This window comes from Sarcophilus harrisii, chromosome 2 (genome assembly GCF_902635505.1).
Source record: "Sarcophilus harrisii chromosome 2, mSarHar1.11, whole genome shotgun sequence".
Taxonomy (NCBI): Eukaryota; Metazoa; Chordata; class Mammalia; order Dasyuromorphia; family Dasyuridae; genus Sarcophilus; species Sarcophilus harrisii.
The window spans coordinates 422,202,331-422,226,274 of record NC_045427.1 but is presented as its reverse complement, the minus strand read 5'-3'; the positions used below and the strand labels follow the sequence as shown (position 1 = coordinate 422,226,274).

At 42.3% G+C, this 23,944-nt stretch overlaps 1 protein-coding gene and 1 long non-coding RNA gene across 2 annotated transcripts in view; both read right to left on the bottom strand.

Moving 5' to 3' along the window:
* Positions 1–844: 844 nt before the first annotated feature.
* On the bottom strand, positions 845–2,385 carry LOC116421704. The gene is made up of 2 exons (XR_004232192.1): positions 2,237–2,385; positions 845–1,896 (listed from the first exon to the last, which is right to left on the bottom strand). It is a non-coding gene; the product is annotated as an uncharacterized LOC116421704 (long non-coding RNA).
* A 3,023-nt stretch (positions 2,386–5,408) lies between these two features.
* The window catches only part of MMP24 (matrix metallopeptidase 24), a 58,598-nt gene continuing 40,062 nt past the window's right edge, over positions 5,409–23,944 (bottom strand). The window contains exons 5-9 of the mRNA XM_031953905.1: positions 14,942–15,103; positions 13,231–13,442; positions 12,759–12,897; positions 10,519–10,785; positions 5,409–8,750 (exon numbers count right to left, since the gene is read on the bottom strand). Of these exons, the coding sequence (XP_031809765.1) occupies positions 8,413–8,750; positions 10,519–10,785; positions 12,759–12,897; positions 13,231–13,442; positions 14,942–15,103 (1,118 nt within the window). The 3' untranslated portion in view covers positions 5,409–8,412. The remainder of the gene's footprint in view (positions 8,751–10,518; positions 10,786–12,758; positions 12,898–13,230; positions 13,443–14,941; positions 15,104–23,944) is intronic.

Genomic DNA, 23,944 nt, shown 5'->3' with positions numbered 1-23,944 from the left:
TATCTTGGCTGCCTAAAATTGTTAAAAGGACTCTTGCTTTGGGGGTGAAGGGTAGCTCCTAGGAAGGACTCTTGCTTCTGGACCATGATCTCAGGGGATCTTAAGACTTTACAAATAATAATTGATGTATACAAGAGATTCAGGAAGTACTTTCGGAAATTTTATGAGAAAAGTCATCTTCACCTGTTGATCTTAGCAAAGGCTTCATGGAGAAAGTATTTGGCTTAGGCCTTAAGGGAAGAAGCATCAGCAGATGGAGATAACAGGGAGAACCCACTCTGAATAGTGGCATAAGCTAAGTCCAGAATAAGAACTTTGGGTGAATGTTGTAGATCAGTCTATCAGTAATCTTTTTTTAATTAAGCTTCTTTATTATGTGCCAGGCACTGTTAAGCACTGAGTTTATTTATAAGAAAAGACAAATATTATCCTTGTCTTCAAGGAGCTTTTATTCTAATGGGAGAGACATTCAAATATTTTAGTTCTATTCAAATAACCATGAACATAAACGATAATGGAAGGTAATCTCAGAGGGGAAACTTGTCTTTGGTGGGTTCAAGAAAGGCCCCCTAAAAAAGATAGGATTTGAATTGAGTCATGAAGGGAATCTAGGAAGCTTGATGAGGAGGGGGAGAGCACTTTAGGAAATCCAGTACAAATATTAAGATGGGACAAAGTGTCTGAAGAATAGCAAGTGGGTGGTAGGTAGTGCATCTGGATGGTAAAATTCCTAGAATAACATATATTTTAAAAGATTAAAAGGAACCATTGTGCTTATGAAGGACTTTAAATGGCAAGCAGCAGTTTGGTTTTAGACTATGGAACCATGAATTTTGCCCCATTCTCCTTACTCCCTTTCACCCCCCAAAAAAATGTGTCTATAGTTTAGGAAAACCATATGTACCTGAGGCTAGTTGTGAGACTAGAACTGGTAGGTTAGAATTAAGTTGGGGTTAAACCTCAAGCCAAGAAATTGGAGTACATTCATTGTTGAGTGCATTGGGTAGCCACTCCTGGATGTTTTCTAATGGATCGTGTAACAACATGATCAGGGTAGTGCTTTGCAACATTGCTTAGGCAACTCAGATGGATTGGAAATTTAAAATTTAGGCAGAGTCTGAGAGTGGTAGCAATAGAAAGTGGTCTGAGGGACCAGCATCTTTTTTTGGGGTGAGCCAGAATCTGAATCGGGATTCCACAAAGATAACTTACACAGGAACCTGTATCCCTTGACTCTGAATCCAACACCCTCACCCCATTTACTTTTTTACACCACAGTGAGAGGAGCCCTTTGTTATTTGTTTTGTTTCCTGTGCTGTCATTTTTGCCAAATCTGATCTTGTTTTACCTTTTATTAATTTCATTAAAATTTCTAACCACCTCGGCTTGGTAAACATTTAACTAGAATCAATGACATTTTCTCACTTGTGATAGATACTTTAAGGTTCTTGGCCCCACTTAGTTCTCTCTCTCGCTTGGAAAGATAGTTGGAAGTTATAGGGTAAAACTTTAGGACATCTAGAGTTTTGGTCACTTTATAACTTAATGGACTTGAGTGTTACTGTAAAGAAACTTTACTGTAAAGAAAGCAAAAACATTGGTCTCTAAAGGCATTTCAACCTTAATGGTGTTAGTCTAACCCCCTTCCATTCCCGGTGAAGCTACTTGACCCGAAAGGCACAGAAGAGCTGAACTTTGAAGCCTTATTAAAAGTACACAACAATTAGGGCGGGGTGGGGCAGGTGGGGCTGATTGGAAATAGGGTGGCGCAGGTATAACAGAAAAGAACGCGGAGGACGCCTCCTCCGGCGTGGCTGGTTGATCCCTGGAGATGCTGAGACAGAAGCCTTTGGGGGGCCGGGAGGGGTGTCCCAGCGAGAGCGACTTCAAGGAAACCTATAAAGGAAAGGGTGCGGATTTTGCTTTCCGTCCTTTCCAGAACTAGGCGGGGCCACGTGAGCCAGGATAGAAGTGCGGTGCGGTCTGTGGATTCTCGTTAACGATTGGCTGCGAGGGATGCGTCCTTGTGTAACGACTCGGAGCCTCAGCACGCAGGCGCAATTAAGCGGCGGCTGAGACGTCCATACTCCAGGCTGAATCACTTCAGCAGAAGGTGGGAGGAGGGGCGGGGCGGGCGAAAGGGGCAATCCCTTGGAGTCGGGGGGTGGCGGGCGAAAGGGGCAATCCCTTGGAGTCGGGGGGTGGCGGGGTTGGGGTAAGGGAGCGTTGTTCTCACTCGGAGCTGCCCGTTACTTCCCCGTAGCCCATGGCAGCGCAGCTGAGCGGCGGCGGCGGCGGCGGTGATGGAGGGGACGGCGACGGCGGAGGTCCGCCCAGCCCGGCTCCGGAGCAGTCCGAGCCCGCGGCCCCCGAGGGCGACCAAGGCGCTCCTCAGCCCCGACCCGACCCTGCTGCATGGGGGCCCCTGGACGACGTTCGCTTCCTTATCGTCTGCACCTCCTGGTACTAGCGGAGCTGCGCTGGAACCCACGGAGCAGAGCCGGGGAGAGAAAAGGCGGCGGCCCCCAGCCAGAGGCAACCCCCGCCCGACAGCCTTCAGCCCCTCCCCCATCCTTCGTGATCTCAGGGGAGGTCACCTTGCCACCGCTTGCCTGTTCTCTTGACCCCTACCTCCCAGCCCGACATCCCTATTATCTTCTCCCTGCCCTCACATTTACCCACTAACGTCTAGTTGCCCTTTTGTCTCCGGAAATAATTTCAGCCCTCCTGAGGTGACCAACCACTTTTCTTTTTAGGACCTCTCCCCGACTCTCCTACCCCCACTGGAGAGTCATGGTGCAGTGGTCCTCCACATCTCCCCTGACCCCCCCCCCCCCCCCCAGCCTTTCTGTTTATTTTCTTTCTGTGAAGAGCCCACCTATCTCCTACCTCCTCCCCAGAGAGCCCAGACCACTTTCCGTGTCACTGCAGATGCTCATGGAGTCCTTGGAAGCCAGTATTTACAGCCCTCTTCCCCTCCCATTAAATCTAGGATAGTAAGTTTCTTGGTCCTCAAACATCCAAATATCCCCAGGACTCTAGAACCTGAGGTTCTCAAACCCCAGACCCCTCAGTTCGTCCCCATCTGCATTCACCTCCCAAAAATATTGTACTACTTGGCTCTTCATGATCAAGTCCCCTGCCCTCTCCCCAGAGAAATGACAATCTGTATATTTTCATTTTATTTAGAAATGATTTAAAAAACATTATACAAAGGCTGATCAGTTTTAAAATGTGACGGACACTGAAATGCTGCGATGCCGTCCAGGGTGATGAGAGCCCAGACACTAGGGCACCAGTATGGAGGCCTCAGCCTTGGCCAGGTCATGGGAGGGAGACACACAGACTATGGTGGAAGTGTGGGGGATGAGGGAGGGTAAGTGGGTCAGAAAAGGGGTCAACTCAAACTGCCCCCCATTCCAGTGAGGCCTGACCTTTTCACTGCCCCTAGGGCCTCTTCCTCTGTTCCCTTCCTCAGCTCTACCTCAAGGATCTTCGAGGCTCAGGAGGATCCCAGAGGGGGACCACATAGGATTAAGGGTTTTCAGAAGGTTGGAGCAGAAACCCAGGACCCTAATATGGGTCCAACAGGCATCAGAGAGGAAGAGGGGAGATGAGCCAGGAGGACCCAAGATGAGATGAATGGAGGAGGCGCTGAGCTGGACAATCAAGGCCCTCACAAAGTATGGGCTGTGATCTCAAGAGGGAGTAGTGACAAGAGGACCCAAGCAGGAATAAGTGGTGAGGAGTGTATGAGGGGCACAGTGGTGTGGCTTCATTCTCTGCATTGCTATTGGTCAGAAGTGGTGGAAGATACCCAAGGCCCCTTTGAGCCAGGCCTCACCCAGTGGCCATCAAGATTTGCAGCATGGTGTGACAGAAAGAGCACTCAATTATAGTCCACCACTAACTTGCATGACCCCGAAAAGTCATATCATTATTTCTGGACCTCATTACCCTCTGTCAAAAGAGGGTAATGTTATTTGCCCAGCCAGCTTAACATGGCCCTTGTGAGTTTCAAATAGGCTAATAGATGTCACCTAATAAAGTGCCTTGAAAAGTATAAAATACTGTATTGACACAAAGATTATGTCTCTAATGTCGGATGCCCCCTACCCCAGGGAGCCAGCCCTTGGCAAGAATTGAGGATGAGCACAAGAGAATTTTGGTGACTTGGGAAGTTCATTTAGGAGAAGGCCCAAGCCAGGGCAGAGGCTAAGGTCTCAACCTAGGGCACCATCAGGAAATCATCTCCTTCAAGCATAAACAAGTCTCCAAAGTTTCAAGATGTGACCACAAATGGAAGATGATCTGCAAATACAGGAAGAAAACATGAAACAGCCCAGTGGATACTCCCATTTATGGTCTGGCAGGGCCCCAGGAGACAAATGTGTCCTGCCTCCACCTCCCAGCCCAGGAGGCTTCTGGGTGACCCAGTCATAAATAATTTTTATAGATTTAACAAATTACTTACTTGGTATAAAAACCTAGAGCTGGAAAGGATTCAAGAGAGTATTTAGCCTAACCTTGTGTTTGTTCCAGGAATCTTTTCTGTGACATTCTTAACAAGTAGTTATCCAACCTTTGCTGAATTTGTAATGAAATTCACTCCCTACCAAGACAGTTCATCCCGTTATTTGGACAACTGAGATTGTCGAAGACAGTTTTTAGAACTAACTGAAATGGATGATCCTCTAACATCTGGGGCTCTTGAGTTCTATTGTTTGGGGCCAAGGAGAACAAATTCTCTTCCACAAGACTACTCTTCAAATACTTAGGGGGAAAAAATCTGTTTCAAGCTCAACATTCTCAACACAACCTCCAGTCTCTGTCTTCCTCTCTGTCCTGCACTTACAACTCAACAGCTTCTCATTATTCTATCTAAAATATGGAGTCCAGAACAATACACACTGTGCCAGATGTGATCTCATCAATAGGAACATCATTGTCCTTGTTTGCAATGATAGACTTCTTTAAATGCAGTCTGAGACACCATTTGTTTTTTAGCTTAAGTTTACAGCTCAGTAAAACATTTAGATACTTTTTGTTCAAACTAATGTAGCCATAACTTACCTCCTTTCTATACTGTACAGCCAAAAAAAATGTTTTTTTGCATTTGCTGTTTACTCATTGTAAATTTCTTTCTAGCTTGCCAACATTATTTCTAGATCCTGACAATCTGTGTTAACTATGTTTCCTGACTTTGTATCAACACAGTTTTGATAGGCATTAGTTACCCATGCTTTGCAAGTCAGGACAAAATTCCTGAATAGAACAAGCCTGAGGACAGAGTTGGACAACTAGGAAAGGTGTCTCCCACCTAATAGTTAAGGAACTGGTAATAACTGCTTTAGCCCTATCTAGACCCTGTATTACAAACTTCAAGGATTTTACAATAGAGACTTGGGAGGGCAGCCCCAGTCAATCTATACCTCTGAGTCTCCAGAGATCATTACCTAGGACAGCCATGGCTTTGTACCAGTACAAATGTGGATGAGGAGGTGGGGAGAGAATAGAAGAGAACGTTTCTCCTTACAGTAGTCAGGAACTCTCCTGACTTTGCCTTGAAGGGATCCACTGACCTGTACCTTTGTGATTGAAATCATGGGTCATGGGCCAATAAAGGTCTGGAGAGGGAGTAGCTGCCATCCCCCCAAAGCAACCCTATATAGGTCAGTTTATTCTAGGATCAGTATGTGTCATGCCTATTCACCCTTCTTAGATAAATTTGCCCCAAGTATCAGGATACCAAGTTATGGATCTGGGTGTATGTATTCCAGAAAAAGAATATCCCCAGGATTTTGTGTTGGCTTAGCTCAAAGGTTGCTAAATTCAGATTACATAACCTTGGTGCTAAAATGCTACTGATACAAATAGCTTAAATTTGTAATGGAAATAAAGGAACCCGATTGCCATGGAGAGAGACCCAACCCAGGCTGCCTGAGGAACCCAAATTTCAGATCTATCAATGAAGCACTGTGGAGAGACTATGAAGGGTATTAGGGAAAGAGGGTGTCCAGCCCAGGAAAAGTGGATGAATCCAAAGAAGAGCTATGAATGGTTGGGCAGAGAGGTTACTGAACATCTGGAAAGTGGAAAACCTCACATTTTGCACTAGTCATTTGGATCCTATCCTACTTCACTATGTGACCCTTCTCTGAACCTCAATTTACCATGAGAAAATTGAATACAATCTATGAAATCCCTTCCATCTCTGATGCACAAGCTCTCTTTTCAGGAAAAGTCATGTGTAACTTCCAGAATCTCATTTTAAAAGTTACGAGGAAATATTGCAATCCTAGGGAACTCCCTTTTACAAAATAAAGACTTGCCTCCCAAGTCTATTCTACAAATCCAACTTTTCAGGGGCTGGTTTATTCTAAACTGGGCATCCTGGCCTGAAAGCAGAGAGGCATTCAGGGTACATGATGTCCATTGTGAGAGAAGGAAGCAAACAAACAGGAAGTGGGCTCAATCATGTGTTCTGAAGATAGAAGAAAGCTGAAAGTCCCTCAGGTCTTCCTGCTTAATGGACACTTCTGTTCACTGGACTTATCCTGACTAGTTTCAATGAAGCCAGGAATTTCAGGCAGTCCCTTGGGGATGGCTGGGTGGGAATGGGATAGAGCTTTTCAACAGGTGAATTATTGAAATGGCTGAGGGACAAGGGCCCTGCAACAGAGGAATCGCTGGAATAACTGGGAAGTGGCAGTGTAGTAGCTCCATGTGCTCCCTTCCCCCTTAACTCTAGGTATAGCCCAGGGCCAAGAACAGAAAGGGGACCTGCATAGGTAAGGAGTAGGGAGGAGATGGGGATCAGGATGGGAGTGGGAGGAAGATCACACACTCAATGATTTAGAGCTGCAAGGGACTTTAGAAGTCATGACCAACCCTCTCATTTTACAAGTGAGGAAATAGAAATTGAGATGAGAAGTGTCCTTACCTAAAGTCACACAGTAAGAAAGTAGCACTCAAGATTCAAACTCAGGCTCCTTGACTTCAAATCTAGCGCTCGCTACTGCTATACAAGTTACCTCTTTTGGCAATGAGAAATGGAAAGATGTGAGAGGCTGATGGGGTTGGGGTTTGGGATAGTGATAGGGACCACACAGAAAGGAGCCAGAAGTAAAAGTGGGAAGGGGCAGAGCAGTGTGGGGATGGGAGTTAAGAAAATTCTGGGGCATCCACATTCCTTCCAACCATCCAAGGTTAGGTATCTTTCTGGCTCTTGGCCTTCAGTGTCTCTCCCATGGCCCTAAGTTCTTAGCAAGGAGTGAACCTAGCTCTCCATCCCTGTGACCCAAGTCCCAAGGGGCTCTAACAGTTGTTGTCCAAAGGTTTCTGGACCCCCAAAGAAGCTCATCCCCTCACTTTTGATCCATTTCTGTTCTCTAGGGCCACCAAGGTACTACCTGGTTTCACTCATCTTAGTGGGACCTTGGCCTTGATGCTCTGGGGTCGAGGCTCTTATACTGGTGTACATTGGAGTGAGATGAACAAACAGCTTCCCAAGTCCTCAGGGAATCACTTCTGACAAATGGGGATTAAAACAGTAGTAACGGGACATTTAAATATTTGTGACATGAGAGCAAAGTCCAGCAGATCTGAGGCTGGATCATAGGCTCTCCCTGAGCACAAGAGGCCCCTGCCTCTCATTGGCCCAGGAGAAACCAGTTTTTTGAGGAACCTGTGTGGGTCTGGGGAGAGGTCACAAAAAACATCTTCCTTGCCCGCAGACAGCCTTGCCTCCATGGCCACACAGGCTCCGTGATCCATGATCAGTTACAAACATCTGACCAGCAGGTGTTAGGAGTCGGTAGCCAGACAGTGCCCAGGTTTGGCGCAGAAAGGAGGCAGCTGATCCTGCCTCAGGCCTTAATCCTCACCCTAAGATCATGAGGCCCTGCCATACCCAGGCACACCTAGAGTTGGGTCCCTCAGGAGAGGAATGACAGGCCCAGGCAGCCGTTAGGGAGCAAATGCTGGTTTCTCCCAGGTGAACTGTGCTCAGAGGGCCTTTGGAAGTCCCAGGAGAGGCCCCTAATAATTGGGGTTCCAGCCTCTGGGAATGAGGGACAGGTATGAGGCAGCAAGAGCAGAGACCTCCTCCCCCCACAAAGCTCCTCTCAGCAAAGGTTATCTTTTGCCTTTTCCTTTGGATTAAAGGCATCCAAAGGGTCCAGGTGAGGACCAATGTTTGGGGATCAGCTCTGACTGATTTTTACCACTCCTCTCTGACCAAATGGTTTCCAAGGGCCAAGCTTTAGGCTGGAGGTATAAACCTATTGCTTGTGCCTCTTGGTCGGGGCCTTTGTGGTGCTCCCCTGTTCCTCTGAGTCCTGGGAGTAAGGTCCCTGCCCTCTCTCAGGCCCCGGCAAGGATGCCCCGGCTGGCGGGGCAAGGATGTGCTGGTCATACCCACTCCTGGACTGGCCGTTTGTAGTAGGTAACCTGCTGTTGTGCCCCCTTGTTCTTAAACTGGAAGATGGTGTAGACAAGGACAAGGATGCAGAGGGAGAGGGTACAAGGGATGATGACGGCCACGGCATTCACCGTACTGGGCACATCATCTATGGTAACCATGATGTCCACGTCGTCCTGGGGCCTGCGACGCTCCTTCCTTTTCTCCACCTCCTTCTGATTACAGCCCATCCAGTCCCGCAGGATGGAGCGGGGGTAACCGGGTTCCACACTCAGCTTCTGATTATCAAATTTCCAGTAGTCCCGGCCCTTGTAGAAATAGGTGTAATCTGAAGAGACAGAGCCAGGATCAGACCCATGAGATCATCCTCTACTCTGAGGCTGGCCTGCATTTTACCCTTAACTTCAGAATCACTTCCTTCTGCCCAGAATAAGCTTTCTTCAGCCTGCCATCACTCCGAACTCATCTCACTGTTCTCAATCTAAAGTTACCCTTAATTCCAAGGTCCTTTTCTTCATCTCAGGTAAGCTCTGAGGTAACACCCTCAACTTGAGAGTAATCCCTTGTCAGATTAAGGTCCCCTTTATTTCCAGTCACTGTCCTTTCCAGGGTCTTTTCCCCTCAGCCTCTCTCAGGTCACCTTCTCCCTCAGCTTGGGCCCACATAACGCTGATGTTACTTCTCTGACCTCCAAGGCATTGCCCTCCACTGAAGGTTCCCCTTAACTTGATAATCAGAGTTCTCAGTCCAGGGTCAGTGCCTTCAGCTGGGAAAATTTGTCTTTAGGGCTCAGCCTCTCCTTGAGTGCTTCCCCCTCCCCTCATTTTCTTTCTCCCCACTGATGCCAAGAGCCTCCAGTCACTTCAAAGTAGGATTTGGAATAGTACTCTAGGCAGGGGGAGGATGGGTTGTAACAATGAATAGAACTTTAGAATATTAAAAACTATAAAGCAATTTAAAGGCTTTTTGGTACCTATCTCTCTCTCTCTCTCTCTCTCTCTCTTTTTTTTTTTTTTGTGGTAGAAGAACAAATAGGTTTATTTTTAATCCACTTTTTTTTTTTACTGTGAACCCTGTGGGTCACCTATTGCCTTTTCTGCACTTTGCCTAGAAGTGGACTAAGACTGATCCATTCCCTTCAAGCTCCAGCTTCCCCCAACCCCACCCCTATCCCTTAAAAGTGGGTATGGTAGACTGGGGGACTTGCCTCCTTAGCTGAGGAGCTTTGGCAAATTTTCTTAGGAGACTGACATACCCCTTCAAGGAAACCTGGGCTATGATAGGATTTGGTCTAGGCAGAAAACCTAGAGGGCCTGACTCCCAGGTCACTGGCTTCATCTAGAAAAAGTGGATGGTCACAATTACCAACACCTTCTCTCTCCATCTTTTTAATTTTGATATGAGGAAGGGAAGGTCTAGTCAGAAAAGGGGACTTATCCAAGGGTGTCCCATCCATAAATTAAGGGACCAACCCAAGACTAAATCTGGGGCACCAGATTCCCAGGTAAGAGACAAATTCTCCAGAGCTCCCTCCAAAGGACTTGTTTTCCCACTCCCTGCCTCCACCCCTCATACTCCCTAAGGGCATGACCACCTTTGGTGGTCTTGGTCTCTCCTAAATGACTTTACAAAAGCTAACTGCCTGATGGGCACCAAAGTGGGTGAACACTACATTTGGGGGAGCTCAGAGAAGGGAGACTATTGTAGGCTTATGAGCCAGGGCAGAAGAAGGGGAAAGCTCAGGGGATCTTCCTGAAGGAGATGATATTTGAACTGGGCCTCGAAGAAAAAGCAAGGAAGGGAGTTTGGACAGGGTCTTTGATGTTCAGAGGAGGTGCTACCTATGCAACCTTGGTCAAATCCCCTCAATTTACTTTTCTATAAAATTAGTGGGGAAAAATGAGTGGTTTGGAATAAATGATCTCTAAGGTTCCTTCTGGTTATGAACCCTGTGATATTTCCAAGAAATAAAACAGTGAGCCAGGGGAATTGTTTCCTGTATCCTGAGTTACACTGAGCTTTCTCCCACAACCTCTATCCCATCAACCCTACATGGGTCCCAGAATGTGATTGTAGACCCAGATCAGGACACTTACAGCCTTCTTTGCTGATGAAGGCCCCCTGAGGGGATTGGGGGATGCCCTTCCACACAGTGATAGGTTTGGGGTATCCAGGGTCAGTCGCCCGTCTCTCCTCATTGTAGCGCCAATACCATTCCCCTTTGAAAAAGTAGGTCTTGCCCACAGGCTCCCAGCGTAGGGCTGTGTCTATGCCTTCCCGGGGCAAGCAGGTACCCAGCTCTCCCAGGCTGTGAGGGTATCCAGGCTCCACAGTCACCTCCTTGAAGACCCAGTATTTGTCACCTGTGAATGGAAGAATCCTGCGTCAAGAACTAGTCTCCTAGACAGACATCTTCCTCTCCAGGTTCTGCTTCTAGTTGGAAAGGTTCTTGGGCCTCTTTTACCCCCCAGTCCTGGACAATCTAATACCCAAGGGTCTTGGAGCCCAGGAAGTCAGAGATTTCCCTCCCCCTGGAAACAGAGTTCTATCTAGGGCAGTAGAAGTAAAGATAAGACATAAAATGAGACACAAGGTCTGCCTTGGGAATAGATGCAAATAACTGGAAAATCATAATGTGCTGCCTTGTGACTGGCCTTCTATTGACTCATCCTCTATCATTAATTCATTTATCACACTCATTAATTCAACAAACATTATGCTCCCTAACCTTGACCCTCTTCTCTGACTTTGGGCTCCCATAGTTCTTTCTCAGCTCTGCTCTCCCTATAGTCACTCCCTGTGCAGTCATTCACTCCCATTTTCACTTGTCACCTCTATTCATGACCCCCAAACCTATCTTCAGCCCTGCTTCCCTCTCTCAAAGTTGCAGTCCCATATCTCCAACCAGGTGTCCCCAGGAGCTCCTAAAACTCACTGAGTGCACCTAAAGCTGAACTCATCGCCTGCCCCTCAAAATGACCCTGTGCTTCTTGACTTCCCTTTCTTTATTGCTGACGTATCATCACTATCCTCTCAGTGACCCAGTCTCCAACCACGCTATCATCTTGGACTCTTCTTTCTCTCTCATTCAATTTATTTACAGAGAACACATTTTCTCAGCCAAAAAGTAAGCCTGCAGAAGTATACTCCTTTTGCAATGTCTCACTGGCAGCAATAATTGCAAAAACTCATATTTTTAGAGTGTTTTAAGGATTAAAAGGTGTTTGCCTTACAAGCCCATTTTAAAGATGAAATCTACTCAAGGAAAGGATTTTGTCAGGATTCACAAACTAGGAAGTAGCAGAGCTTAACCTGAAACCTGGGTTTCCCAATTCCAGATGTTATTTCCACGATATATGAGGTAATTTATTTCTTTTTTTGAAATCAAAATGGCCCTGGAAAATCTTGAATGTAGTAAATCTTTCAGATTTGTCACTTCCTCTTCCCTGTTACAACCTCATCCTCAGCACTTCTCAAATGGACTATTAACTTGCTTCCTCTTCCCATTCCTTCTTCACCTACTGATAGTCATTTTTCTTTTGCATAGACCTGAGCATATCTCTCTCTTGCTCAGAAACTTTCAATGATTTCCCATTGCCTCTTTTTGATAAAGTCCACATGCTTCAGTCTGAAATTTTAGATCCTCTATTACCTGGTCCTACCCTATTTTTCTAACTTTGCTTCCCATTCCCTCTTAGTCAAACCCTCTATTCCAGTCAGGTTGATCTCCTGCATGTGCTCTAAATATTCTACCAAGCTGCCTCTGTCCTCTATGTGATTCTTGCCTAGATTGCTCTTCCTTGACTTGTGCCTCCCCCCCCCCCCCCCCCCCCCCCCGGCCCCAAATTCTACCCATAACCATATGATCAATTAAGACAGTGAATAGAAAAATACTTTGTAAAATTTTAAAGCATGACATAATAAGTCATTATTATTGTCATTATCCATTGAAAAAGGTGATTACTATCACTTTAGATTATTATGAAATATTACTTATTATAAAGATATACTGCTCTCCTTCTCAGCAATTACTCCTACCTCTTGAAACTTTGATTTCTCTTAACTACTCTGGACTTGGATTCTCTTTGACCCTTGCAACCTGGCACTTAAATATGTCTCATATCTTTTCTTGTTTGCTAAAAGATTCGTGTATCTAAGTCTTGTTATTCTTCCATATATGTGAATATATGGACACAGAACTGCTCTTTCTGTGTCTTTCCCAAATTGTTACCACCACAATGGTATAATGGAACACAGGCCTAGGCACAAGTGAAGGTTCTATAAATGCTGGTTTATTTGTTCACAGTTAAAAGTGAGGAGGAAGCCACTCAAATACCTTTGAAGAAGACAAATCGCCCATCAGACCTCTCATAGGCAGCATCAATGCGAGCTGGTAACCCCTTCCAGAACTGCTCGATTTGCATGGGGTAGCCCTCCTGAACACGATTATTCCGCAGACGCCAAAACCAGCGGTCCTGGGGGGAAAAGGTGGACTCTGGGGGGAGGGAGACCACACCAGATACACCTTGGCCCCACAATCTCCAGAAGGGAATGGATAAGGGGAGGACCCCATTCTATCAACAATCTGCTAACTGCATCTGCACAGTATAATACACTTCCTGGGAGAAAACAGGACTGGACCTCTTCTCCCCATTTTGCACACTGAGTTAGTGGCAAAAGCATAATGAGAACCAGTCAAAGGTTCTGAATCCAAGGCCAAGACTCTTACATTCACCCTGACCAAACTTCCCACTTTCCTGACTGGGGATTTGTCAAGGGCACAGATTAGCAACCCCAGCTAGACATACCTTGAACACAAACATCTCGCCCCGGAAGAGAGCCACAGTGTTGAAGTTGCCATCACAGATATTGGGCTTTGTACCCGGGGTGGACGGCCGGTCTCCCAATGGTGGCCTTGGGGGCCTAGGCTGACGCTCATGTTTCCTCTCTGGGGAGTGGATCCGCCGGGCAGGGAGTGTAGGGAGGGGTCGTGTGGGCTCCAGAGGCTCAGCAGGAGGACCTGGAGAGAGAAAGGGGGGACATGAAATTGAGACACAAGCTTCTTAAACGAATGGAAACTCCATCAACCCCTTTAATAGGAGCCAGAATGCCCAAGTTTTAGTCTTGAGTTTGCTACAAGCTAGCTCTCTAACTTTGGGCAAGTTCTTTTCCCTCTTTGGTTGGACTCAAACCAAATATCTCCTCTGGGAAATGGGGCAGCAGTCATTGCCTCCCAGTGGAGGTTAAATTTAGAACTAATTCTTACCACAATTCTGAGAGAAAGAATGTGACAAAAATGTAAAGGAAAGTACCATCAAAAGATCTCAAAACTCTAAGAGTGATAAATTATAACTTCTGAGGACTAATGATAAAATACTTCCCTCCTCCTGTCAAAGAGGTGGGGGACTAGAGATGAGGAATGAGGCATTCAACTGGTGAACATATGTTTTGCCAAGCCAATGTGTCAGTTTATTTTGTTTAAGTATAATTCTGGAATAGTAGTTCCTGAGAAGTGACAGTAACATAAAAGAAAAAAGTCACATTCTGAGCAGAACTAGGAGATCATTATATACCTCAACAACGATACTGTATGAGGATATATTCTGATGGAAGTGGATTTCTTCGACAAAGAGAAGATCTAACTTAGTTTTAATTGATCAAGGATGGACAGAAGCAGCTACACCCAAAGAAAGAACACTAGGAAATGAATGTAAACTGCTTCCATTTTTGTTCTTCTTCCCGGGTTATTTATATCTTCTAAATCCAATTCTCCCTGAGCAACAAGAGAACTATTCGGTTCTGCACACATATATTGTATCCAAGATCTACTGTAACCTATTTAACATGTATAGGACTGCTTGCCATCAGGGGGAGGGGGTGGAGGGAGGGAGAGGAAAAATCGGAACAGAAGTGAGTGTAAGGGATAATGTTGTAAAAAATTACCCTGGCATGGGTTCTGTCAATAAAAAATTATTAAAAAAAAAAGTCACATTCTTAATGAGTGGCAGGATCAAAATTAAGGCCTTTTCACTTTTAGAACAGAAAGGGCTCTTTTTACTTCAAAGTCCACTCAGCTCAAACCAGCACTGGACATTAACAATTCTGGAAGTATCAGGTATTGATTCAGTTCCCTGTGTTCTTCTTACCCCATCCCACCTCCAAACCAAAGGGAAGCTGGTGCCTTGGAATCATAGAAGTTTAGAATTGAGAGGAATCCTCAGGGGGCATGCACTTCAACCTCTTCTTAAACAGGAATGCCCTTGACAATAAGAGATCACCCAAACTCTTCTAAGACCAGTTTCAAGTGATAAGCAACTCACTTATCACACCCACCCCCACAGCTTATTCTACTTTGGGACAGCTCTTATTTGTTAGGAAATTTTTCTTTATACTGAGCTGAAATCTGTTTCTGTAGTTTCTTCTCAGTGGCATTCTCTTGGTGCCTTGTAGAAAAACAGCTCCTTAACGACCCTGCACATACTGGGGACATATCTTCCACCCAAAGTCCCCTCTACTAACCATAGATCTTCTGAATTCCCTGCAGGTCATCCTGGGGCAGCTTGAAGCTGTGCGTCTCCATGTACTGATAGAAAGGGGCCATGATGGCACTGGGGTCATTAGAATGTTCCAGTCCCAATGCGTGGCCCAGCTCATGCACAGCTACCAGGAAGAGGTCGTTCCCTGCAGAGACAGATGACAGCACCGGTCAGTTACCTGCCCACCTTTCATGGGGAGCAAGGGACTGCTTCCAGGAATTCGGCAACCTAGTTCAGCCAACTTCTGTGACTTATTCAGAGTCCTGTACCCAAGGCCTGGCCCAGTGAAGCTACCCCAGGGAAAGCACTCCAGAACACCCAAATGTGGGCAGCAAAAGGCACAAAGAGTTTACTTTATCACACAAATGGGGATAATATAGAGGTATGATGGTAAAAGTTTAATGTCTGACTCTGGGGGAGAAATGGACTCATGACACACTTTAGTTTAATCTGTATTATTTACATTTCTCCATACTTTCTAAAGTCTAGACAATCAACAAAACAATAAACCAAGGCTTGATGTATTCTTTGCCAATATCCAAGCTGTAAATGCTCACACTAAAAATTTAATAAAACTTCTCTTTCCCTCCCACCATCTCTGTCAATTAACTTCATACCTATTCTTCTAGGTAAACTCATTTTATCACTTTTCCTTAAGGCCTTCCTTGATTTAACACTTGGAAATAGAGTCTTCCTAATTTAATCTCACAGCACTTCTTTTATTTCTATTACACTTATTTTAGGGAGGAGACCTGTAATTTCACTAGTTCCACTGGGCATCCCCAAGGAAAAAACTCCTGTTAATTCCAAATCTCCAGCTAAGCTTCACCACATAGTCTTAAAGAATTGACTGGAACACTGAGAAGGCAAGTGAATTGTCCAGGATAATAGGCCAGTATATGTCAGAGAAGGAACATGAATCCGGGTCTTCTTGATTCTGAAACTGGCTCCCTATCCACCAGCATGTAGTTATTGTATGTAAAAATTGCATTCCCTTAGAGTTGTGTGTGTGTCATATTCTCTCTAGTAGGCTTTGAGGGCAGGGGACTATGACTTCTTTTTTTTTCTTTCTAATTTATTTATTAAACTAAATACAAAACAAGAAAAAACACAATAAGAAAAACACAGAAAAGAAACAAAACAAAACATTGTCATGTGCCCAGAAGAACATCAAGGAGGATTCAAAATATATAATAATAAATTTTCATTTCAAGAAAGCATATATAATAATAGAAGAAATTATATTCATGAGTGTACATCTTTTCTTTGCTTCCTTGTAGATTATTCATTTGTTACTGCTGATACTTTTTACTTTATTTCCCCCCTTCACATATACATACATATTATATATACATATACATACATATATATAAAGACATTCATATACACATATCTATATACATATATATAGAGAGAGACCTACATATGTAAACCCATATGTAAATATGCATCTAAAACAATATTAATATGGCTGACATATAATGTAGATTTCTCTCTTAATTGAATCTAAGTTTGACTTTGAGATCAATAAGTACTAGCCCTACTTTTTTTCTCTAGTAAATTTTACTCCTGATCCTTATTGTAGGAAATTCTCTTATTTCCTATCCTTGCTAATTCTTCTACTTTTAATTCTGCTCCTTAGTTTGTCTTGCTATTACTTAACCTTCCCCCACCCATGGATTCCCTACCTTATATTCTCCCCTCCTACCCTTTTCTTCCTTTATTTCATTCTCATTAATCTACACACCTTATCCCACTCTAATTAATCTAAACACCCTTCAGTACCTCCTTTAATGCCTATTAATTTATACCTTGTCTCATTGCCATAAATCTACACATACCTCTATACACAACCTTATCTTATGCCCTCCTCTCCTTCCTTCCCCCTTATTTCTTAACAGATTTTGAAGGGTGTTCTACCCTTCATGGTATATATGTACTGTTGCCTATTTAACCCTTTGCCAACGTGAACAAGTTTTCAAAATTACCAGCCCTAGTTTCCTATATAATGCCTCTGTATTGGTTCTTACTGTTGGTTATACAAGAGATTGTATAACATAATTACTATTTTTATCTTTTCCTAGACAGTTTTGCTTTTTAGAATCAGATCATATTCAGCTCTGCTCCAATTTTTCTTTTGAGCTACCTAATTACTTTTGTCAATTTTAAACATATAGTATACATTTCCATGTTAAAAAAAAATTTATCCATGTTCCTTGAAACAAGTATTTGATATTGGGTCTTATATATTACATTTTCTATTAAGTTCTGGTTTAGTTGAGACAAAGTCCGGAAAATCTGCAAGTTCATTGAGTGTCCTTTTTTTTTTCATTTAGTATTATGTATAATTTGCTGGATATGATAATTTTGGCTATAGGCCTAGTGTTTTTGATTGCCTGTATATGTGATTTGGGGGCATGGCTTTTTTTTTTTTACCTTAGTATCTTCTCTATAGCCAAGCACAATGTTCCATACAATAGGCTTTTACTGTCAAATAAGTGAGTGGATAAAGTTTGGAGAACAGAGAAAAATAACAAGTCAAGTATTTTATTAGTGGCTGAAAAATTCTGGGTACTTTCCCTAAATTCCTTTTTTTAAATTTAACTTTATTTATTTAACATTTTCCCCAGTTACATTCAAAACAATTTAAAAAAAAGATTTTGATTTTTAAGAGTTTAGAGTTCTAGGTTCTCTCCCTATCCTCACCCACAATTAAAAAAACCACATATGAGGTGATGCAAAACATTTACACAAAACTCAAGTTGTAAAAAAAAAAAAGATAGATCTTCCACCCTAATGAAAATAAAAACTCTCAAGAAAAATTAAATTAAAGAGAGAGAAAAGAGAGAGAGAGAGAGAATGCTTTGATCTGTTCCCTCTGGGTATGGATAGGATTTTTCATCATAAGTCCTTCAGAGTAGTTGTTTTCCCTAAATTCTTAATAATTTACAAAATAAATCACTATTTCTTCAAATTTGTTTTTATATCTACATCATAGTCATTAATGTTATAATTACTGTGAACAAAATTTTAAATTCTCCCATTTAATACAACACCCATTCCTATTAAAAAAAAAAAAAAACCAGAGAACATAGGGATAAAGGGAGTTTTCCTTAAAATAATAAGCAGGATCTATTTAAAACCAACAGCAAGCATTATGTGTAATAGAAAGAAGCTGAACACATTCCCATAAGATCAGGGATGAAACAAAGATGCCCATTTTCATCACTATTATTTAACATTGTACTAGAAAAGTTGGCTTTAGCAATAAGAAAAGAAAAAGAAATTAAAGGAATTAGAATAGGCAACGAAGAAATAAAACTATCACTCTTTGCAGATGACATGATGATATACTTAGTGAATCCTAGAAATCATCCAGAAACCTACTGGAAACAATTAATAGCTTTAGCAAAGTTGCAGGATATAAAATAAACCCACAAAATCATCAATGTTTCTACATATCATTGACAAAGCCTATCAGCAAAAGACAGAAAAAGAAATTCCATTTAAAATAACCATAGATAAAATAAAATACTTGGGTATCTACCTGCCAAGACAAACCCAAGAACTACATGAACACAATTATAAAGTTCTCCCATTTAGAAGACAGCCATCCAGAGAGAGGACTGTGGGGACTAAATGTGATCACAACATAGTATTTTCACTTTTTTTGCTTATTTTTTGTTTTCTTTCTCATTTTTTCCCTTTTTGATCTGATTTTTTTTTTTTTTTTGCAGCATGATAAATGTGGAGATATGTATAGAAGAATTGCACATTAACATATATTGGATTACTTGCTATCTAGGGGAGGGGATGAGGAGAAGGGAGAGAGAAAAATTTGGAACACAAGACTTTTCAAGAGTGAATTTTGAAAACTATCTTTGCATATATTATGAAAATAAAAAGCTATTATTAAAAAAATTTGTAGTCAGAAAAAAAAAATTCTCCCACCTAAAGAAAGGGTAGAATGATGATTGCCATCAAAATGCATATGCAGGCTAGCTCATCATATTATATAGGATGAACTGGAGAATTTGTGTTTAGATACATATGTTGCTATTTACATAATTATATTTTAATTTAATTTTATGTTTGTATGTGTTTAAATTTTCATAAACAAAGTTGCAAAACACAAAGTGTCTCCCTGAAGACATGGTCCTCTTTGGGAATGAAGGACAAACAACAACATTAATGTATCCAAAACCCTTTTGGACTTTAATCAACTCTTTTCAGATTAAGGTTTATCATTCCCCTGTGCTCTAACCCGATGACCAGTTACAGAATAGCATCCCCCAGGTAACAGAGGCAGGATCTCCACTGTTATGATTCATATCATAGTATGGAAGGTGGTGGAAAATCACACAGAGAGGGCTAGACTTGGAATCAGGAGGCCTCAGAGTCAAATCCTAGCTTTGTCACTGACCAACTAAGAAATCATGGACATGTCACTTAATCTCTTTGCATCCCAATTCTCTCTTTCTAACAAGGGAATATTATCTTTTGTCTCTGTCGTACAGGCTTGTTGTGAAGTTTGAATGAGATAACTTGAATTAAGTAATACAAAAACTTTTGTCTGTGTGTTGGCGTTGGGGGGAGTTGATATGTAAATTTATCCATATAGGAGATTGTTAAAGAAAAATAGAATGCAAATCATCAACTGTTCTGTGAGGTAAAGATCAGTCTGGGGGGCCTGGGAGGTTAAATCACTTGTCCTATATACCATATGTAGCAGAGGAGGATTTGATTTCAGGTCCTTCAGACTCCGAAGCCAGTTTTCTGCCCTACTTCCTTGCAAATTTGAAAGTGATCGATAAATTTCAGTTGTTGTTATCATCATCATTATGAAGGTAGTATGATATAATAGATATCTGACCTCACGTAGAGGCTATAAACATGAACCTGTACAGATTTGGGGGGCATAGTGGAGGAGAGAGGGACCTGGAAAACTGTGGGTCATAGGGTCACAAAGAATATGATCTGACTGAACAGCAAGACTCACTTCAGAACAATAAGTCCTGTGTTCAAATCCTAATTCCAGTATTTACTGGCTGCATGTCTTGGGGTGAGTCAATTAACCTCTCAGTGGCCAAGGCCAATGGTGTCAAATTCAAGTAAAAAAGGACTACTAGAACTGATGGAGTCAAAATGCAAATCAAAACATCCCTTTTTAAAATTTATATTTTTCTTGGGGTTTTTTGGGGGGGAGGTGAGAGGTCTATGTTTTCCTTTATAATATGACTATGTATAACCAAATCAAACTGGTTGCCTTCTCCATGAGGAGGAAGAGAATTGAAGGAAAGGATTCAGAGCTAAGAATTTTTTTTTAAAGTTGAAAATTGAAAAAAAAAAGTATTAAAAAAAAAAAAAAAAAAGAAAAGGGGCCATTAAACTATAATAAAGAATCCCTGCAGCAGTATATTGATTTAGAAAACCACAAATTACCATTATTTATGTACTATTGCAATTTCATTTATTTTGTTAAGTATTTTCCAATTACATTCTAATCTGGTTCAGGAAGCATTCCAGAGTGTTGTGGGAGGAATGCCGAAGGGGGAAATTCTCTGAGTGTGTGAGTTGCAGAGAAGGTGCCAATCTGCATTGGTAGAGGGGATTTCCTCACCTAGGAGTTCTCTATATTCAGGTCCAATCCCTCTCCCAATTATTATTATTACCATTAGGGCAACTGCTTGGCTCTTTTGCACTATGGAAAGTTTTGCTATAACAATTGGATCTACTCCTCCACATTAAACACCCCCCATATTCAAATTGCTTTTTCCTTCAGTTCTTTGTCATGCTCACTCACCCCCTCATAACTCAGCACCACCTTTTAAAGATGGGAAGATTGGAAGAACATCTTGTAAGGTAAATAACAAGCAGTTAACAATCAAATGAGCAGCTAACCAAGGGGAATCTTTGCAGGTGGGAAGCCAGGTCTGACTGAGTCAGATTGACTGACTTTCCAAAAAGCTAATACACTGAGTCCTAGTGTTAGCAACCGAGATGTAGGCGAGCTTGAGATAGAAACATCAGCGGCAACCCCGTATCACTACGGCAAGAGAAGGTGTTTAAATCAACTCTGCGTTGTATGGCATTGATTTCAGTGCTGTTGAACTTGGAGACAGACCAGCTCGATCCATCTGCAAGTATTTGAAAGAGTGGGGAAAGGGATGACAGGGAAGGCTCGAGAATCTGGCAGCAAAATTGTTGGTGGAGTTGTGAACGAATCCAACCATTTTGGAGAGTAGTTTGGAACTATGCCCAAAAAGTTATCAAACTCTGCATACCCTTTGATCCAGCAGTGTTACTACTGGGATTATATCCCAAAGAGATTATAAAGAAGGGAAAGGGACCTGTATGTGCACGAATGTTTGTGGCAGCCCTTTTTGTAGTGGCTAGAAACTGGAAACTGAATGGATGTCCATCAGTTGGAGAATGGCTGAATAAATTGTGGTATATGAAAATTATGGAATATTACTGTTCTGTAAGAAATGACCAACAGGATGATTTCAGAAAGGCCTGGAGAGACGTACACGAACTGATGCTGAGTGAAATGAGCAGGACCAGGAGATCATTATATACTTCAACAACAATACTAGATGATGACCAGTTCTGATGGATCAGGCCATCCTCAGCAACGAGATCAACCAAATCATTTCTAATGGAGCAGTAATGAACTGAACTAGCTATGCCCAGAAAAAGAACTCTGGGAGATGACTAAAAACCATTACATTAAATTCCCAATCCCTATATTTATGCACACATGCATTTTTGATTTCTTTCACAAGCTAATTGTACAATAATTGAGTCTGATTCTTTTTGTACAGCAAAATAATGTTTTGGTCATGTATACTTATTGTGTATCTAAGTTATATTTTAATATATTTAACATCTACTGGTCATCCTGCCATCTAGGGAGGGGTGGGGGTAAGAGGTGAAAAATTGGAACAAGAGGTTTGGCAATTGTTAATGCTGTAAAATTACCCATGTATATATCCTGTAAATAAAAGGCTATTAAAAAAAAAAAGAGAGAGAATCTGGCAGCAATAATTGTGATAGTCTGGCGTTTTCCTTTTCTGCCTTCCCTTTTGTCTTACTTTCTATCCCCAGCACTTAAGCAGTGTTTGTTGAGCACATAGGAGGTGCTTAATAAATGTTTAGGGAAGCTAGGAGGTCCAATGGATCGAGTACTAGACCTGGAGTCAGGAAGACTCATTTACCCGAGTTCAAATCTGACCTTAGACAATGATTAGCTGTGTAACTCTGAACAAGTCACTTAAACCCGTTTCCCCCAATTTCCTCATCTGTATGAGTTGGAGAAGGAAATGGCAAACCACTCCAGTATCTTTGGCAAGAAAAACCCAAATGGGGTCACAAAAAGTAAGACACAATGGAACAACAAATAAACATTTATTGACTAATTTATTGTACATGGCCTCTACTGCTTATCTCTGAGGAAGATAGTCTGTCAGAAGCTTTTCTGATGTGCCCATCTTTCCCTAGAAGTCTTGTATGGTCCACAGGTAGATTCTGGATTCCAGGATACAGAGTACATAAATATATTTAGATACCCGAGTATTGATTACATACCCTGCAGATCTGATTCCATGTATCTGATAACAGAGCTTAATCCCCCATCCCTGAAGTAAAATGCCCAACTGTGACCATCTCCATGACACACTCTGAAATATAGTTCTCTTTCCCAATGTCTGTCATAAATTCAAAGACCAATAGATTCCTGCTTCCCTTGTATCTGGACATCCCCCCCCCCCCCTGAATTCCAGGTCTTGCTTTTGTTGCTTATATCCTAATGCAGACCTGTAAACACTAGATCCATATTTGTCTCCACTATTGGCTTAAAGACATAAAGAAGTTTCTGGAAATTTTTGATTCCCATGGACCTAGGGGTTATGTCCAATGTGCTCCAAAAGGTATGAACTAGAAGAGTGTATTTAGAGGCCAGCCTACCACTTTCCTGCTCTTTGATCAGTGAAGGCCCTTCTTCAAGAATCACCTACTTAGACAAGACCCCAGAGCAGGAAGAAGAATGTCATTCACCATCTTGTGGATTCCATGAAGGATGTGGTGGTAAACAACAACATGAAGACCTCTCCAGCAGAAGGAAAAGCCTTCAGATGAGAATAGAAGTCAGGGTTTACTGACTTCCATGATTAGGTAAAAAAACATGCCCATGAAGGCAGGGAAGAAAAAGGAATAAGGAAAAGGAATTTTATAAATAGAATCTACTATGTGTTAGGCAGTTTGCTAAGTGTATTGTATTTTTTTCAATAATATTTTATTTTTCAAATACATGCAAAGATAGTTTTCAACATTTACCTTTGCAAAATCTCGTGTTCCAAAATTTTCTCCCTTTCTTTCCCTCTCTCCCCTCCCAGGAAGCAACGTGATATAGGTAAAACATGCATTTCTTCTAAATATATTCCATATTCATCATGCACTCAAGAAAAATCAAATCAAAAGGAAAAATAATGAAAAAGAAAAAAGCAAACTAACAACAACAAAAAGGTGAAAATGCTATGTTGTGATCCACACTCAGTCTCCACAGGCCTCTCTCTGGATGCAGATGGCTCTCTCCATCACAAGACCATTGGGACTGGCCTGAATCATTTCGTTGTTGAAAAGAGCCACAAGTATCACATAATCTTCATGTTGCTGTGCACAATGCTCTTTTGGTACTGGCTCATCTCATTTAGCATCAGTTTATATAAATTTTTCCAGGGCAAAATGCTTTTTACAAATATCTCATTTGATCTTCACAACCACCCTGGGAGATAGAGACTATATTATTATCACCATTTTACAGTTAAGGAAACTGAAGTAAATGACTTGCCCAGGTCACATAACTAGTAATAATCTGAGACCAAATTTTAACTCAGTTCTTCCTCACTCCAGGCCCATGAGGCCCAGAATCTCTTTGTTTAACTCAATGGTCCTCAGAGTGTTGTGAGGATCCATTAGGGGCTCCCTG